The 16,376-nt window shown below is 52.3% G+C and overlaps 1 protein-coding gene and 1 long non-coding RNA gene across 7 annotated transcripts in view; one reads left to right on the top strand and one right to left on the bottom strand.

Annotated features, from left to right (window-relative positions):
- Positions 1-1,984: 1,984 nt before the first annotated feature.
- Positions 1,985-13,297, bottom strand: LOC118889267. The gene is made up of 3 exons (XR_005018448.1): positions 13,142-13,297; positions 2,963-3,053; positions 1,985-2,033 (listed from the first exon to the last, which is right to left on the bottom strand). It is a non-coding gene; the product is annotated as an uncharacterized LOC118889267 (long non-coding RNA).
- Positions 13,298-14,006: 709 nt separating this feature from the next.
- Positions 14,007-16,376, top strand: part of LTBP2 (latent transforming growth factor beta binding protein 2) — a 100,499-nt gene continuing 98,129 nt past the window's right edge. For 3 of the 6 annotated variants that reach the window (XM_036843389.1, XM_036843386.1, XM_036843388.1), the window contains exon 1: positions 14,104-14,816. In XM_036843389.1, the coding sequence (XP_036699284.1) occupies positions 14,344-14,816 (473 nt within the window). In that variant the 5' untranslated portion in view covers positions 14,104-14,343. Of the gene's footprint in view, positions 14,817-16,376 lie in introns of all 6 variants that reach the window. The other 3 variants (XM_036843387.1, XM_036843385.1, XM_036843390.1) reach the window with 2 other exon arrangements.

Genomic DNA, 16,376 nt, shown 5'->3' with positions numbered 1-16,376 from the left:
AGGGAACTCTCAGTGGCTAAAGGACTCCTGGACCACAGCAGTGGGGTCCCTGGGGGTTCAGGAGGCAGAGCCACTCTGCCTTCCCAAAGATCAACTCTCAATGTCTGAGATGAGGAGCCCAAGGCCAAGAGTGGAGAGGAGGCCTTGGGCAAAGAGAGGTAATGAAATCTTAGGAAAACCCTGGGCCTTTCATATACTGAGATGCTCCTTAGAGGTCTTCTTCCCGTGTAGAAGTCCTTTCTAAACGCCCATCCAGCCTCTCTCTGAACACTTCAGAGAGCACATCACTCAGCAATGGAATCTGTTCTGTTGTTGGCCAACTCTAAAAGTTGCATTTACTGTAAGTGGAAATCTGTGTTCACATGTTTTTTCTTGTTCCTGACTCTGGATATGGAACAACACTGTGAACCCTACTGTGACAGAGACAAGAAAATTAACCTTCCATTTTATGTGACATCTCAGTAGCTTTGACTACAGTTGGCCATGCTTTCCTTCTTTAAATCTTCTCTTTCCTTGGATTCTGTGCCACTTCCTCCTTCCACTTTGAATAATCCTTTACTATGTCCCTTGCAGGATTATTCTCTTTCCCCCAACCTCAAAATACTAAACCCTTAACTCTTGAAAAATAACATTATTGACATATATTTTGTAATCATGTAATGCACCATGTTCAAATTTACAATTCAATTATCTTTTTTAGCAAATTTACCAAGTTGTGCAACCATTACTAGAAATCCGGTTTAGAACATTTTTATCACCCCAATAAGGCTTGTGCTCATTTACTGTTAATACCACTCCCCCCACTCCCACCCCTGTCCCTTGAATCTATTTTCTGTCTCTATAGCCTTGCCCTTTTTGGATATTTCATATAAATGCCATCATACAATATATGGTGTTATGACTGGCTTCTTTCACTGAGCATAATGTGGTTGAAGTTCATCAATGTGGTAGTTGAAGTTCATCCATGTATTGGTAATTCACTCCTTTTTATTGCTGAATAGTATTTCTTTGTATGGATATACCAGATTTTGTCTGTCCATTCACCAGTCTATGGGCATTTAGACAATAACTAACCTTTGGTTTTTATGAATAATGCTGTTAAGTCTGTATTATTCGTGTGTAAGTCTTTACATAGATATACTCTAACCCTTAACTCTTCTTACTCCTAAGGCAGTCTCTTCCAAATCCACAATTCTAAAGCCCACACCCACAGCCTTTTTCCTCCTGGGCCCACAGTTAGAATACATTTTCCTTCCTTGTTGTAAGGAATGGCCATGTGACTGAGTTCTAGTCAATGAAATGTGGGCAGAGTAATGTTTGCCTCTTCCAGACATTGCCCTTAGAAAACCTGTGCTATTCTCCACGTTTTTTTTCTCTCCCTTCATTTATTGGCTGAATGACAAGGAGGAAGAATCCCTATATTGGCACTCCATGATGGAAGGATCCTAGGGCCCTGCATGACCATGTGGATCAGAGCTCAACTTGACATGAACAAAAATAAACTTACTTTTTTGGGGATTATTTGTTACTGAAGTTAATCTGTTATGACTAATGCAAACACAGAGCAACTCAATCCCTCTCTTACCTGATAATCCTGCAACGGTTGAAGATTGCCAGACTCTCCTCTAACAGAATTTCTCTTCTCCAGTATCTCAACTATTCCTCCTGGGTTATTATTATTTTTTTTTAAAGAAATTCACGTTCTTTTATTTATTTATTTATGACTGTGTTGAGTCTTCGTTTCTGTGCGAGGGCTTTCTCTAGTTGCGGCAAGTGGGGACCACTCTTCATCGCGGTGCGCGGGCCTCTCACCATCGCGGCCTCTCTTGTTGCGGAGCACAGGCTCCAGACGCGCAGGCTCAGTAATTGTGGCTCACGGCCCAGTTGCTCCGTGGCATGTGGGATCTTCCCAGACCAGGGCTCGAACCCGTGTCCCCTGCATTGGCAGGCAGATTCTCAACCACTGCGCCACCAGGGAAGCCCGCTCCTGGGTTATTTTTTATCTTCATTCAGGTCACCTTCTCCTAGACATACTTCAGGGTTGTGATAAGCCGTTTAAGACATGGCAGCAGAATTAAGCACAAAACGGTTATTGTGTTATAACAGCTTGGAGTACACTGTTACCCTCCCTGTACTGAGCCCTGGATTCTACCCAAGATGGCACTAGACCTTTTAGAAGTTTACATTGTTGGTTTATTTCACACCAATGGTTAACTAGGATCTTCCTTTTCAACAGTCTCTGCCCACCCCCACCCCCACCCCCAAAATGAGGTCATTTCACTGAACTGCTATTGAAGCAAGTGTCTCTCATTCTTTAATTATTGCCTTTTTTGGACTAAGATGCAAGACTTTTTCACTTATCTCTATTAAATCTCAATTTATCTGTATCAGTATAAATCTTGCTTCTATCCTCCAGTTTATCATTTATTCCTCCAGTTCTATGTCATGTGATAATTTAATAAAAAATGCTTTTCCTGACTTCATCCAAATTGTGAGAAGTCTTGCACAGGTCCCAGCCCTGCCTCATGTGCTACTATAGATCTCAATGACCTCCATCCATCCTTCAATGTGGGGAATAATTGTTTCCCCACATAATTGCCTTACGGTAGGCTCTGTATTTTTCCCAGCCTATCCACATTAAATATCACTTGAATTTCATTCAACTATCATTCAAAAACCTGACAAAATTTCTCTGACCAGGAACCCCATCCAAAAAAGGAAATGGGGTAGACCCTGGTGTGATTTAATTTTTGCAAACTTGGCTCTGGTAGTCATCACTGTGCCTCTTCCTCACCATCTTTTCCACCTTCTCTGGGCTGAGACTTGCCCTGCCTTCTAGACCCCACTCAGATAGAATCCTCTCTAGGATCTTCCCTGACCAATTGTCCCATATTCCCAGGCTGGAGTGCTCTTCCCTTGTATGCACATTGCTCCCTGAGATTATCTCAGTCACAGCACTTACCATGATTGATAGGTGTTGCTGCCTTTCCTACTACACTGGACACTCCTTGAGGACAGGGACTAAGCCTTATTCTTCTTGGCAATGCTGATGCCTGACAAAAAGATGTTCAATAAATGATGGCTGAAATGCACAGGGCACTCCCCAGATTATCTGTTTGACATCAAGTCCATATGGCTTACCTCTCTATGGGGCAAAGCTATGAGGGAGGCTGCAGAGTGGGTGGGCTTAGATACGTATACTATGATACTCAGGCATGATGTAACTTCAGCAACATGAGCTTGTGGGATTATAGAGGGACCTGAGGCCCAGGAAGAGTGAGACTGGGGGACAGGAGCCTGACTTGGGGGCTGAGTCTCCAGGGGTCCAGAGAGAGGGGGGAATTCAGACAATAGAGGTACCTGGGGAAAGGGTTGACAAAGAAGGGACATAGTTGGGTTGGTGGGTCATGGCATCAGGAGGACAGGGGCCAGGCAAGACTAGCTCTGTTGGCTGTTCCACAATTTCTATAAAAGAGGAGCCATGTTGGGGGACAGACTGGTTGGAGGGGATTGTTTTTAAGTATGGCAGATTCACTGGCTTCATGTTGATTGGTGGATCAACATGGAGATGAGGAGCATGCCACTTCCTCCTCACACAAATGACTCCTTGCAATTGACCAGAGGACATCAGTCTCAGAATTCTAGATAAATAGTCTGTCCCCTCCAGGGCCAGCTGGTGGCTTAGATGTGGGGAACGGGTCCTTCTTTCTGAGAAAAGGAGCTGACTAGAGCTAAGCACGCCATTAATTGACCCCAGCCTACCCCTCCAGCCTCATCTCCTTCCATAACCCCATTCCTATCCAAACTCCAACCACATAAGTTACTTGTCATTCCCCCTAGCAGCCCAGGCTTCATCTTATGTCCCTGCCTTTCCCTATGCAGTGCTTCTCCTTGGCATGTCTCCCCTCCTACATAGTGAACTCTCCCTTAGCCTTCAAGATTCAAGTCAAAGTCAGGGCTCTCTGAGAAATGCTCCCTAGCCAACCCCACTTGCATGGTTAGTGGTTTTTCTTCAGTGAGCCCGCCAGACTGTTAATTCCCATCCCACAGGCAGTGAGGATGTCCTACCCACCCCCAGTGCCTAACACAGTGTTTGGCACATACCAGGTGCTCAAAAAATGTTTGTGGAATGGGAAGGCCTCATGATGCCAGCCAAGCAGGCTAAGCATTAGAAGGTAAGCAGGAGCTCAGAGGCAGCTCAGGCAGCGAAAGGAACTCCAAACCCCACCAAATAGTACACCTGAGAATGTCAGTACACATCTTGAGACTGAAATTGCAGGTGGCAGAATGCAGCAGCTAAATAGGGTGTGTGGGGCTTCCCTGGTGGCGCAGTGGTTGAGAATCTGCCTGCCAATGCAGGGGACACGGGTTCGAGCCCTGGTCTGGGAAGGTCCCACATGCCGCAGAGCAACTAGGCCTGTGAGCCACAATTACTGAGCCTTCGCGTCTGGAGCCTGTGCTCCGCAACAAGAGAGGCCGCAATAATGAGAGGCCCGCGCACCGCGATGAAGAGTGGCCCCCACTTGCCGCAACTAGAGAAAGCCCTCGCACAGAAACGAAGACCCAACACAGCCATAAATAAATAAATAAATAAACCCAAAGTTAAAAAAAAACCCTATTAAAAAATAAATAAATAAATAGGGTGTGTGTGTGTGTGTGTGTGTGTGAAAGAGAGAAAGAGAGACAGAAAGAGGAGAGGGGGCAGAGAGGGAGGCCAGTCCTCTGTGGAGCAATGGCTCAATCAGAAAAGGGGACTGTTTCCCCTCAATCATCATGGACCCTTCTACGTTTCTTCTTCTTGCCATCTGGAAGAAGGGAGATGATGACAGCTTAACTCCAGTACACCCTCCCTGGCTCCCAGCCCCCTCCCTCCCCACCAGCGGCTTTGGCACTTGCACCTACCCTGTCAGAGACGCTCCCAGGCTCTGAGGCCCCACTGCTGACATGCACAGCCACTCTTGGCTTCCCCGGCCCAGACAGCCAAATAGCTCCCAGCTTCTTGAGGGAGTTGAAAGAGAAAGAGTTGAGAGGCCTGGGAGCCAGGAGACCCTGGTTCAAGTGCTGGCGCTGCCAGTAGCTAGTCATGTGACCTTGGACAAACATCTCTCCAGCTTTGGGCCTCAGTTTCCTCAACCGTAAATTGAAGGAACGGGCTGGCTGATCTCTCAGGGAGGTCCTCTCCCGGGTTCACATTCTGCGGATCCTGCAGTCCTTGGATCCACGCCCATCCCTTGTCTGTCTGCTCCTCAAATCAAAATCTCAGTGTTGACAGGGAATTTGAGTTCATCCGGTAAAACCCTCTCTTTTATACATGAGGAAACTGAAGTCTGGGGAGGGCCAGGGGCACGACAGGGAGACACTGGGGGCATATGCAGGACCAGAACCAGGGTCTGTGCTCCCTGCTGTGATCTGACCTTGTCCTTGAAGGACTGACTTGTTCCCAAGCTGCCTGGAACAGGTTGATGCAGGGCACAGTGAAGCCTTGGTCTTCTTCAGGCAATCAGCTCAGGGCCACTGCCTTTTGAGACTGTCAAAGAAGCCCACTACCCTGGACCAAACTCAGGTCCAGGGACCTGAGCTTCAGCCCTCTCTGTGTTACTGACCAGCTGCGTGACCCCAGGCAAGTCATTATACCTCTTCGGCTTTATTGTTCTATGGTTATATGGACCCCCTTTGACTGTGAGCTCTCAGGAATGAGGACTTACCTGTTGTTTTAATCCCAGGGCATGGCTTTCAAAGTCAAGTGGCTTAGTTCCAATTTTCAAGAGAGGATCTTATTTGTCCAGTAACCAATGACGTATGCATTCAAATCAGACCACAGAAGTCTTAGGTACAGAAGTCTTAGGTCACTGACCAGCCAATGTAAAGGCTGCCCCGGGTCATGTGTTCATCCCTGGTCCGGTTGGCTGTGGTCCGGAGTGTTGTGTTGGTAAATACAGTTGTACCTAGGCGCTGTGCTTTAAAGGACTACTACGACAATCTCTTGTTGGTGAGGAAACTGGCTCAAAGAGGTTAAGTCACTTTAGCCAAAGACACACAGCTGGTGAATGATCGTGCTGAGTGGCGCTCCAAAGCCCCGTGTATTTCCCACTTCCCCAGGACCTACAGCGGTGGACTAGTCATGCAGGGCAGAGTGAGGTACAGGAGTTCAGCGGAGGGAGCGAGCTTTCTGGACTTGGCGGTAGGGTTCTAGGAAGTCTTCTCGTAAGAAGTGGGAGTTTTGAGATGGGAGTTAAAGGACAGGCAGGCAGGGATGGGAAGAACATCCCAGGTGAAGGAAATGGTGTGAGCCGAGGAATTTGGGTAAGGGGACACGGGTGGGGAAACTGGGGGGAATTCTGGGTGAGTGGGACTGTGTTATCTGCAAACAGGAGGGGAAGGGTATGAAACCAGCTTGGGTGCGGGGCCAGTAAGAAGTTTGGGCTCGATTTGTGACGTAGTGGGGAGCCATTGAAGATTGTTGAGCAGGTTTTGGCCTCATCAAACCTGTGCAACCAGAAAAAGGTATGATTCGTTGTTTACAAGTCTGTTTCTCCCTCACTGCTGTCTTCGGGCAGAGGTGGGGAGGAGTGGAGTGTTGCTGAGGAGGTGCTGCTGGCACCAGCATCTTCACACCAGGACCTGAGGAGGAGTGAGAAGGGAGCGTGCGGTGGCCAGGGCTTCAGGGCTGGAGGTGGAGGGCGAAGAGGAGGGGAAGAGCCGGAGATGCCTTTCCTTCCTCCCTTGGCCATCAGCCTCCTCTGGCCTGAGGTCTGGTCTGGTGAGGCAGAGCACAGAGCATGCCTCTGCTGTCTGTGTGAGTTCCTGAGGAGTGAGATCTTTAATTTTTGTCTGCTGAGTCCCGATGGGCGAGGGGCCAGCCTGTGTTACAACCTCCCCGAGGCCCCTGGGCCAAGGCACTCAGACCAGAGTGGACGGAAACAAGGAATGAGTCATGTAGACTGGCTGGGGCCCACTGGCATCTGGCTGCACCTCCTCCTACCCGCCCCCCACCCCACCGAAGCCTGGTGTCTGTGCCCTGTCCTGGGGAGTTTGGGGGTTTGGGCCTGTCCCTAAGGTCTATGGGGTCCTAGAGAGAGGGGATGCAGGGCACCAGGGAAAACCTCACTGAGTATCCCGATTCTCAGCGTATAATTAGGGGAAAATGGACATCAGAAGGTGGTGGCAGAAGGTGTCAACCCTCTTTCTTTGTCTTGATGAAGAGTGAGCTGCTTATGGGCTTATTCTGGGAAAGACCCTACGGCAGCCCCTGTTCTCCGTCCCCCAAACCCCTATCCCTTGGGCTGTGAGGGATGCCGCTGTGTCCCAGCAGGAAGCCAGGTGGGGACAGGCTGGGAGACCCCAGCAACAGCCGAGGAAAATTGCTTCCTTCTCAACTTGTCCTCAAATTCCTGCCCAGCCGTGCCAGAATCCAGGATAGGGCTGCATCGTCCTTCAGCCCACAGGGCTTTCTCCCTGGGCATTTGGAAAGGATAAAACAGTGTGTAATCTGTCCCTACCTGAATAACCCCCTCATCGCCAGGAGAGCGCCTGAAACCCCTGTGGTCTTATTGGGGGGAATTAAAAGAAGGAGGCCTTCCGGGCTGCTCACATCATTTTCCTGCTCAGGTCTTCAGAGACTCTGCTCGGGGAAAAGTTATGCTTCAGCCCCCAGGAGTTCTAGAGGATGCCACTCCAGCCAGAGGCTGAAGGGATTTATGCAGGTAAATAGGAAATGTGGTCTGAACTTTAGCTAAATGCACAGAGCTTTCAGGTCAGCCCACCCTTGTATCAAGGATTGGAAATGAAGGGAAACGGAGTGAAATCAGTTATTTTGAAGAGCTGCCCATTCCACATCATTGCAGGACATCCTGGAGTGAGTGCAGTGTGCACAGCACGGACTTTGGAGTCGGTCAGAACTTTTAGTTGAATCCTGGCTCTACTCCTGGCTGTATGACCTTGAGCAAGAGACTTCACCCCTCTGAGTCTGTGAAGTGGAAATTACGATGCCTACCTCACAGGGCCACGTAGATGCTCTGTCTGTGCTCTAAAGAGAAAAGCTGAGGGTTGAGATGAGCCTTACTCAGAAATGGAGAACGACTTGATGTAGGGTAAGCTTATTTCCTTCCTTCCCCTTGGTGAGAGGGAATCAGATTCACTGAAACTCCCCATGGTGACTTTTGTCTGCCCTTGACCTAAAATAGACCCCTAGCTGTAAATAGGCCTGAGAAGAGTGGGATGTGCTTGATGGGGGCCAGCTCGTGACAGCGATTTCACGTGGCCATCAGCACAACCCTACACCATACCACAAAAGGCTGTGAATGCTCCTGGTTCCCAGAGATCAGCAGCCAGAGGTGCGATTCCAGAGAAATGCTCCTCTGGAAGCTGGCATTTGTATAGTGTCTGGAACCAGAAAAACCAGGAGTGAATCCTAGTGTAACCAAGTACTAGCTTTGTGATTGTGGGTAAGTCATTTTACCTCTCTGAGCTTTCATTTCCTCTTCTGCTACATGATGAAATAATAGTACTTTCTTCAGAAGGTTATTATGAGGATTAAAGGAGAATGACTGTAAAACACGTAGCACAGTGCCTGGTACCTTTTAAAAGCTCCAGAAATATCAGCTGGCAATGAAGTAGCAGTCACTGAACCCCTCCCATCACAGGGTAGATAGGGCTGGTTATCTATTTGCCCTGAAGGTGGGGTGGCAAGAAAAGCATCATTATCTCTATTTTCAGATGGGAAAATAGAAGCCAAGCATAGCTGAGAGCTGAGCTCACCGAAGACAGAAACATTCACTGCACCCGGAGGGGACAGTACTGGCAGACCAGAGCAGGGTGGCTGTGAGTACTGGGGGGTTGCCAGGCCACAGCGTCTGAGGTGGCGTGGTCTTGGCAGCCCCTGTGGGCCTTGGAGGCCTCGAGCAGGAGGGAGCTGGGGCCTCTTCATACAGCCTCCACCTTCCAGACTGGAGGCTGAGGCTGCACGATGCAGGGTCCCAGCCGCCCAGTCTCTGGACAAGGACGTTTGAGCCCGTGAGCTGCTCCCATCTGGAAGGCTGGGGGCCCAATCAACCTTCCTTCAGCTGTTCCGCCCACTGATTAACCAGGAAATGTGTTATTTGTTCTGAGCAGGGGAACAAGCTCTCCTGGGGAGAGGAATTCAGGACTGGAGATCCAATCACTTCCAAGCAAGAAAAATCCCTGGAATTCTGTCCAGAGTCTGGGTCTCAGCAAAGGGAGCAGAAATGCAGTCCTTGTTTTTGGCCCTTATTTACCAAGTTAGTTCAGGTTCTGGTAGCTCTCTGGCTGCTGGCGTTATTCCAAGACATGGGAAAGCAATGAGGTTGCCTTGAGTGTCTAGCAGACTGCCATCCCCTCTCATGGTGCACGTGTCCCGGCAAACCTTTCCCCACTGGAATCTTTTTAGCAGCCCCTTGGGACTCTCTCTGCAGGGTTTCTGGAGACGATTTCCCTCCCCAGACCCAAGGGGTGGGTTAGCTGGCTTAGCAACATTTTGTGCCTCTTTAGGGGAGAAGCGGGAATCAGAGGTAGGGAAGTGACACGTGGTGAGTCAGGGGCCTTGCTGGAAACGGTTAGCTCCCCTTCTTTTCCTAAGCAGGGAAGGGAGAGGGGGACAGAAGTTCTGATACTTATCCCCTGGGAATTGAGTGGTGGGTTAGCCATCAGGGAAGAGGCTGGGGAATGTGTGGTGGAGAGTCTTAGGTGGGGACAGCTGCAGAGATGGCTGGAAAAGGTACCATTCAATTGTCATGAGGGCTGCCGAGGCTCAAGCCCAGAGTGAAGGCAAGGTGGTGCAGTCTTAAAAGCTTGGGCTCAGGTGGCAGATGACCAAGGTTGGAACACTTCCTCAGCTGCTTATCAGCTGTGTGATTGTGGGCAAGCCAGTAACTATTCCCAGACTCAGTTTCCTCCTCTGTGTACGTGGAAATCACAACACCTCCTCTCTTTGGTTAAAGGAGCCAATTCACGTAGCATGCTTAGCACAGTGCTTGGATCATAGTAGACTCCATAAATTTTAGCAGCTTCAAAAAGGAAAAACAAACAGAAAACTCCACTGTTTATGGGATTGGAGATTCTGAAGAGCTGCATCAGCAGATCCCAGCGATTACAGGGAAAGGGAGTGACGGGCAGTAAGTGGGAGGCAGGACAGGAGGATGGTGCTGGGATGGGGGAGTAGGAGATGCCAGTCTTCAAAGTAGATTAGCCTGGCTGTGGGCCCCCAGGAGAACAGGGTGGGAATTTCCAAGGACCGCTTGTACTCACCAGGGAGTGGGAGGGGCGCCTAGAGGTGAGGGAAGTGTGTCTGCATGAGGGTTTTGGCTGAGTTGGAGCAGTGAGAGGCTGAATGGGCAGCAGACTTCCAGAAGTGCAGACGGAGGAGACAGAGCAGTAATAATGACTTGGACACGTGGGAGGAAAAAATAGGTCAGGGACGAAGTTGATGCCAAGGTTTCTGGCCTTGGAAGGCTCATGGGGATCTGAGGTGAGCGTTGAGGGATGAAGGGGAGAGATGCTAAAGGAACTGGGGAGGTAGTGGGGTGAGGAAGGGAGCCCGGAACTAAAGAACTGGGTAGATAATGAGGCAGGGAGAGGGAAGTGTGGAGCTGAGGTTTTCCCATAGCTGTGAAGGAACAGTGTCTCAGGGAGAGAGCTGAGCATTCTGGGAATTGAGATGGCATTCATCCCAAAATGCAAGGTGCAGAATTCAAGGAGATCCTTAGGGCCATCCTTAAAGGCAGCAAGCACATGAACTTGGACCAGTAACTCCCACCAGGAACTCAGTTTTCCTCTCTGAAAATGGGTCTAATGATACCAGCCCTCCCTACTTGATGGGATTACCCTGTCGTTCATTCAGTTAGCCATCCATTGAACACGTATTTCTTTTCTTTCTTTCTTTCTTTCTTTTTTTAAATATTTATTTATTTATTGGCTGTGCCAGGTCTTAGTTGTGGCACTCGGGGTCTTTTTTGCTGCATGAGGGATCTTCATTGCAGCATGCGGGATCTTTTTTTTTTTTTTTAGTTGCAGTATGTGGAATCTTTAGTTGTGGCATGAGAACTCTTAGTTGCAGCATGCAAACTCTTAGTTGCAGCATGTGGGATCTAGTTTCCTGACCAGGAATGGAACCCGGGCCCCCTGCATGTTGAGTGTGGAGTCTTAGCCACTGGACCACCAGGGAAGTCCCTGAACACGTATTTCTTGGCTGTCTATTAGAGGCAAGCACTGTTCTAGGTTTTGGGGAAACAGGGGTTAGCCAGGTAGGCAAGATATCTACTCCTTTAGAGCTATCATTGTGGCTTGGGAAGTCAGACAATAATATTATAGGTTGTTGAACAGGATTTTTCATGTGGTCTTTGAATTTCTGCTGAAGCTGCAAAGGCTAGAACGATAAGGACTGAATGTTCTCACGTGCCAAAGAGAAGTACTAGGCATCTTACTAAAGGCAGAACCAGTTCAACAACTATTAAGATACATCCCTGGATTCCAGCCTACGAATAAAAAGGGATTGAAGAAAGTCATTGAGTCAGAGAACAGTTGCATTAGTAAGCAGGGCTGAGATTTCCCCTGAGGGTACTCCCCAAGCAAGCCAAGTGAACAGGGCCCTAAGAAAACCAGTCATAGAGACTGGGGGCCTCCAAAGAAGAGGAAACTAGCATGACTCCCCATAATTCTGCCTCCACTGATGCTAGCTGAGGTGCTAGAAGCTGCAAGCACCCCAATGCACCAAAGCACAGCAAGAAAGTTCTTGGGAGAACCCAACCTATGTCTTTAGGAATTGGGGATGTACATCAATGAAGAGGCTTGTGTGCATTTTCTGTCTGGAGAATTCTGACTGTGGAGACTGGCTGGAGTGGCCCTTATAGCAAGATGAGATGCAGCCAGCTCGCCACTGGTTTGCTGGCATGGACAGGAAAGTCCCATGGGGAGTAGGGGACACAGGGAAGTTGTCCAGAGAGCGCCTTGCTATGGTAGTGCAGGGTGGAGATCATGCAGAGAGCCTCCCAAGAACCCACAAATGTGCCCATGAAAGAGCCAGAGCTTGGCACCTGTCAGCCCAGGGCACCTGTCACACAGGACTTTACCATTTTCCCCCAACACCTCTCCCCCAACCCTGATGTGGAGGAGCCACAGCAGAAAAGCAAGGTCAGAAAATCAGACCACACCCCAGTCTCCCTAGTACATGATCTTGAGCCAGGGGACAGGCCTGTGGAGGGAGAGGAGGGGTATTAAATTGGATACGAGATTGATTAAATTGGATGAGGTTTTGATTTGGACAGAACCAGACTTTTTAGTGCCTGGAAATTGGTCTTAATTATAGAAATGAAACTGTTCTTGTGACTAACGGCGATGGGCAAGCCAAGGACTCTGCCTGAGATGCCATTAAGGGTGGAGAAGAGAAATTCACCATAATATGGTTGAAGGCAGTGAGGGGAGAAAAATAGAGCTGTTTCCTGATTGTCCCTCTTCAGGTTCAGCCCATTCAATAAATCAGTTATACAGGTAAACAAACAATTTCAACTACTCTAGAGCAATGAAGGTGAAACAGGGTGATATATTAGAAAGTGATGACTTGGGAGTGGGAAGGCTGCGCTGGGTTGGGGGGTCAGGGATGGCCTCTCCGTGGGGTGATGTTTGAGCTGAGAGGTTAAGTGATGATCGTGTCCTGTAAACATCCTGGAGATGAGTTTCAGGGAGAGGGAAGTGGGCATTAACTTAGCCTGTTCAAGGAGTAGAGAGGAGGCCAATGCAGCTGCAGTGTGGTGAGTGCCCCAGCAAGAGGTGAGATAGAGCAGAGAGGGGGCCAGTCCTGCAGGGCTTTGGAGGCCAAGGTCAGGAGTTGAGGCTGTTTTTCAACAGTAGACTGGGTCTGTCCTTTGTGTGGTGTGGGTCCTTATAAACTGGTGCCTTCCTGCCTGCTGGGTCCCTCTGCCTCTCTAGGAAGCAGCAGGCTGCAGAAATGCAGGGGGCAGGTGGGTTGCTTGGGGGAGGCAGCCATGGTTGCCAGGCCTTTAGACTTTAGGGCAGGGGACCATGGTGTGAGTGACGAGCCGACTGTTGGGGGTACTAAGATGGGTGGCCGTTGGCATTCCAGCACCCCTGCCCTCTCCCTGCCAACACAAGAATATGTGAGCACACTCACTGCACCAGTCAGAAGCTCATCGAATCCCGAGGGAGTGAGGGGCTGGATGGGAGTCTAGGGAATGGATCTGAGCCGCAGGCTGGAGGACTGGATTTCATTCACTTCTTGGACACACGCTGTCTCCTTGAGTGACCTTATTCCAGATCCTCCACGTTTATTCCCCTGTGGAAGAGAAGACACCTCTTGTAGGATCCGCCGCCATCAACGCCTCAGGCCTGGGCTCCATCCTGACGCAGCAGGAAGGGGATTAAGATCAAGGAGCTAGGGCGGCTGGCAGCGACAGGTCTCTGCCGGCCGCAGGATAGCCAAGGACGCGGCCTAGTCCACTAGAGGGCGCGCGCCCCCAGGGGACCTTCCAGCACTCCCGCGGTCCCACGGCGGCGGAGGCAGGCGAGCTGCCCCGTGCTGCCCCAGCTCTAGCCGCACCCCCGGCCGACGCCCCCAGTGGCTCGGGCGGGAAGCGAAGGGTCCGGGGCCCGGCCTTTGGGTCCTGCCTCTGTCATGCCGTTCTTGGTACCTCTCCTGACCTCCTTCAGACCTTCGAGGCTGCAGCCTTGGTCATCGAACAGGGAGTTTGTCCCTGAGGTTAGGGGCGGGCGATAAACTCTGGACAGGTCAGCAGTTCAGCTTGCCCAGGACAAGAGAAAGGTGTCTTGGGTGCCCCTGTCCCGGCAGGCGTCATCTCGCCTACTAGCCCTCGGGCCGGCCCTGCGTCGCCCCCAGCTCCTCACGGGTTAACACCGCTCGCCGCCCGCTCGCTTCCCAGTGCCAAAGTGGGTGTTGCTGGAATTCCTCTCTCTCTCTCCCGTAATGAGGGGGCTGAGCTGTCCCTCCGAGGAGGGGGCACGGTGTGGATAAAAGAGACGAAAAATCAGGGGGAGGTTTCCAAAAATAAAAGCCTCCGGTCCCCATTCAGGAGGCTACAGTGACGGGGAGAAGGCGCGGAGGTGCGACAGCGGTGCCCACCCAGCTAGAGACGGAGCGCGGCCGCCGGGCTCATTGCGCGCAGCCCCGGGCCGCCCCCGCAGCCTGGCCCTCGCTCCACGGAGAGCCTGGCCCGCAGTCTGATTCGGGGCCCCCTAGACGGGGAGAGGCGGGCCACCGGGAGGGGACCGGAGCGCAGCCAGAGGGCGGCCGGGCGCACAGACTGCGAGCCCCGGGGCAGTTACCCGCCCGCGCCGCTTTCCGGGCGCCCCGGCGCCATGAGGCCCCCAACCACCACCCGCTGCCCCAGGCGTCGGAACCCCTGGAGGAGCTTCTTGCCGCTCACCCTGGCTCTCTTCGTGGGCATGGGTCATGCTCAGAGGGACCCGGTGGGAAGATACGAGCCGGCTGGAAGGGACGCGAGCCGGCTGCGGCGCCCCGGGGGCAACCACCCCGCAGCGGCTACAGCCAAGGTGTACAGTCTATTCCGGGAGCAGAACGTGCCCGTTCCGGGTTTGCCGCCCGCGGAGCGGACCCAACCTGGCTGGGGGAGCCCCAGCAGGCCCGCCGAGGCGGAGGCTAGGAGGCCGCCCCGCGCGCAGCAGCCGCGGCGAGTCCAGCCACCTGCGCAGACCTGGAGAAGCCGGCCCCTGCGCCAGCAGCAGTCCGCACCCCGGGCCCGGGCCCCCCCGGCCCTGCCGCGACTCGGGAGCGCGCAGCGACCGCGGGCTGCACGAGGGCGGCTAACGGGGTGAGCACTGGAGAGGGAAGCATGGGGGCTGGGGGAGCGAGGGCCGGTCTCCCGTACGCTCGTTCGTAGAGGGATGTGCAGGCTAGAGGAGAGGGCGCCGGGCTCCGCCTTTCATCCCTCTGTCCCCAGTACTGCGGGGAAACAGACCGAGGTCCCGGAGCTGGGGCTCCATCTGACCCACTCGCAAAGAGTTTGGAGGAAAGAGAAACACCACCCACACCCTTTCGTACCAGCTCGCCCAGACCCGACGTTAATCCTTTCGCAAGGCGCCAGTGCATTCGCCCGCCCTCCTCCCTCCCGCCTCCAACCGGCGCCTGCTGACGCCCGTAGCGGTGCGGGGATCTGAAAGGGATCGGGGAGAGGGCAGCGGGGTGGGCGTTCCACGCGCTTGAGGCCCAGGGGAAGCTGAGCGGGCTGAGAGCGCGGGTAGGTGGAGGATGCCGGGAGCGCCAGAGCGCGAGGGCAGATGCATCTCCAGGACGGAGGCTGGCAGCGAAGCCTGCGCGGGGGCACGGCTCTGTGGGTTGCGGCAGAGGTCGGCCTGGGCCCGCGGATGGCTGGACGTGGAAGTGGGCGTGGGGTCGAGGGCACTTTGGGCAGGAAGCCTGCTCGCGATGTGGCTGCGGCCCTGTGGGTCCGTGGGGGAGTGGGTCTGTGTGGGCCCTTGTGCAGCTAGGTGTCAGCGCGACTCGCGCACTTTGCAGGGCTAAGTCTCCCCCCTACCCTGAGACTACCAGCTGCTTGCCGGGGGCTCCCTCACAGCGTGGGAGAGGCTCCCCAGTAACCCCCAGCCCTGCTGAAGATCGTCATGGCTGCGGGAGGCTCAGTCTTGCCCGAGTATGACAGGTGTCTCCAGAATGGAGGGCACTGGAGGCCCGGGCAGTGCGGGGCTGCGTGGGGACACCATCGGGGAGGCTGGGAAGGAACCTGGCAGCCCTTCTTGGCTTAGGCCCGATTTGCCAGGTGGGTTCAGTCCCCTGGCTCATAGCACGAAGGACACTGCAACCCCTGTTCTACTCCCGAGGATGTTCTTACTGCCTCTCCACTTGCTATTTTCCTAGGCTGCAGCACTCTTCTCCTGTGTTTCTCTGCTTAGAGAGACCTTCTTGACTACTCCTGCCCCACCCTCTCTCTTCCTTCACCCTGCTCTACTTTTCTTCATAGCACTTATTCCCATTGGACATATTATGTTTCTGTTTCTGTGTTTATGGTCTGGTCTCCCAGCCCACGCTAATGTAAGCTCTATGAAAAGAGAGGCTTTGTTTTGTACATTGCTGTGTCACCAGTGCCTAGAACAGTGCTCGTATATAGTTGCTGCTTGTTAAGTATCTGTTGAGTGAGTGAATGAATTCCCCGCGGCCCTTGGAAGGCCCAGCTTACGGCAGACAGAGTAGACCCGAGCACTGCCAAGTCGTTTACACAGAGGATCAGCCGGTGTTAATGGCCTGTGCAAGTGAATACGTACTTCTTAAGAGCAAGTGTGCAGGGCCTGGGATAGGGGATGGGGCCCCGAGACAAAGGCATTGTTCCTGCCAGGAGGGCAACTCAATTACTTCAAAT

This window comes from Balaenoptera musculus, chromosome 2 (genome assembly GCF_009873245.2).
Source record: "Balaenoptera musculus isolate JJ_BM4_2016_0621 chromosome 2, mBalMus1.pri.v3, whole genome shotgun sequence".
NCBI classification, from domain to species: Eukaryota; Metazoa; Chordata; class Mammalia; order Artiodactyla; family Balaenopteridae; genus Balaenoptera; species Balaenoptera musculus.
This window is presented reverse-complemented; position numbering and strand designations above follow the sequence as displayed.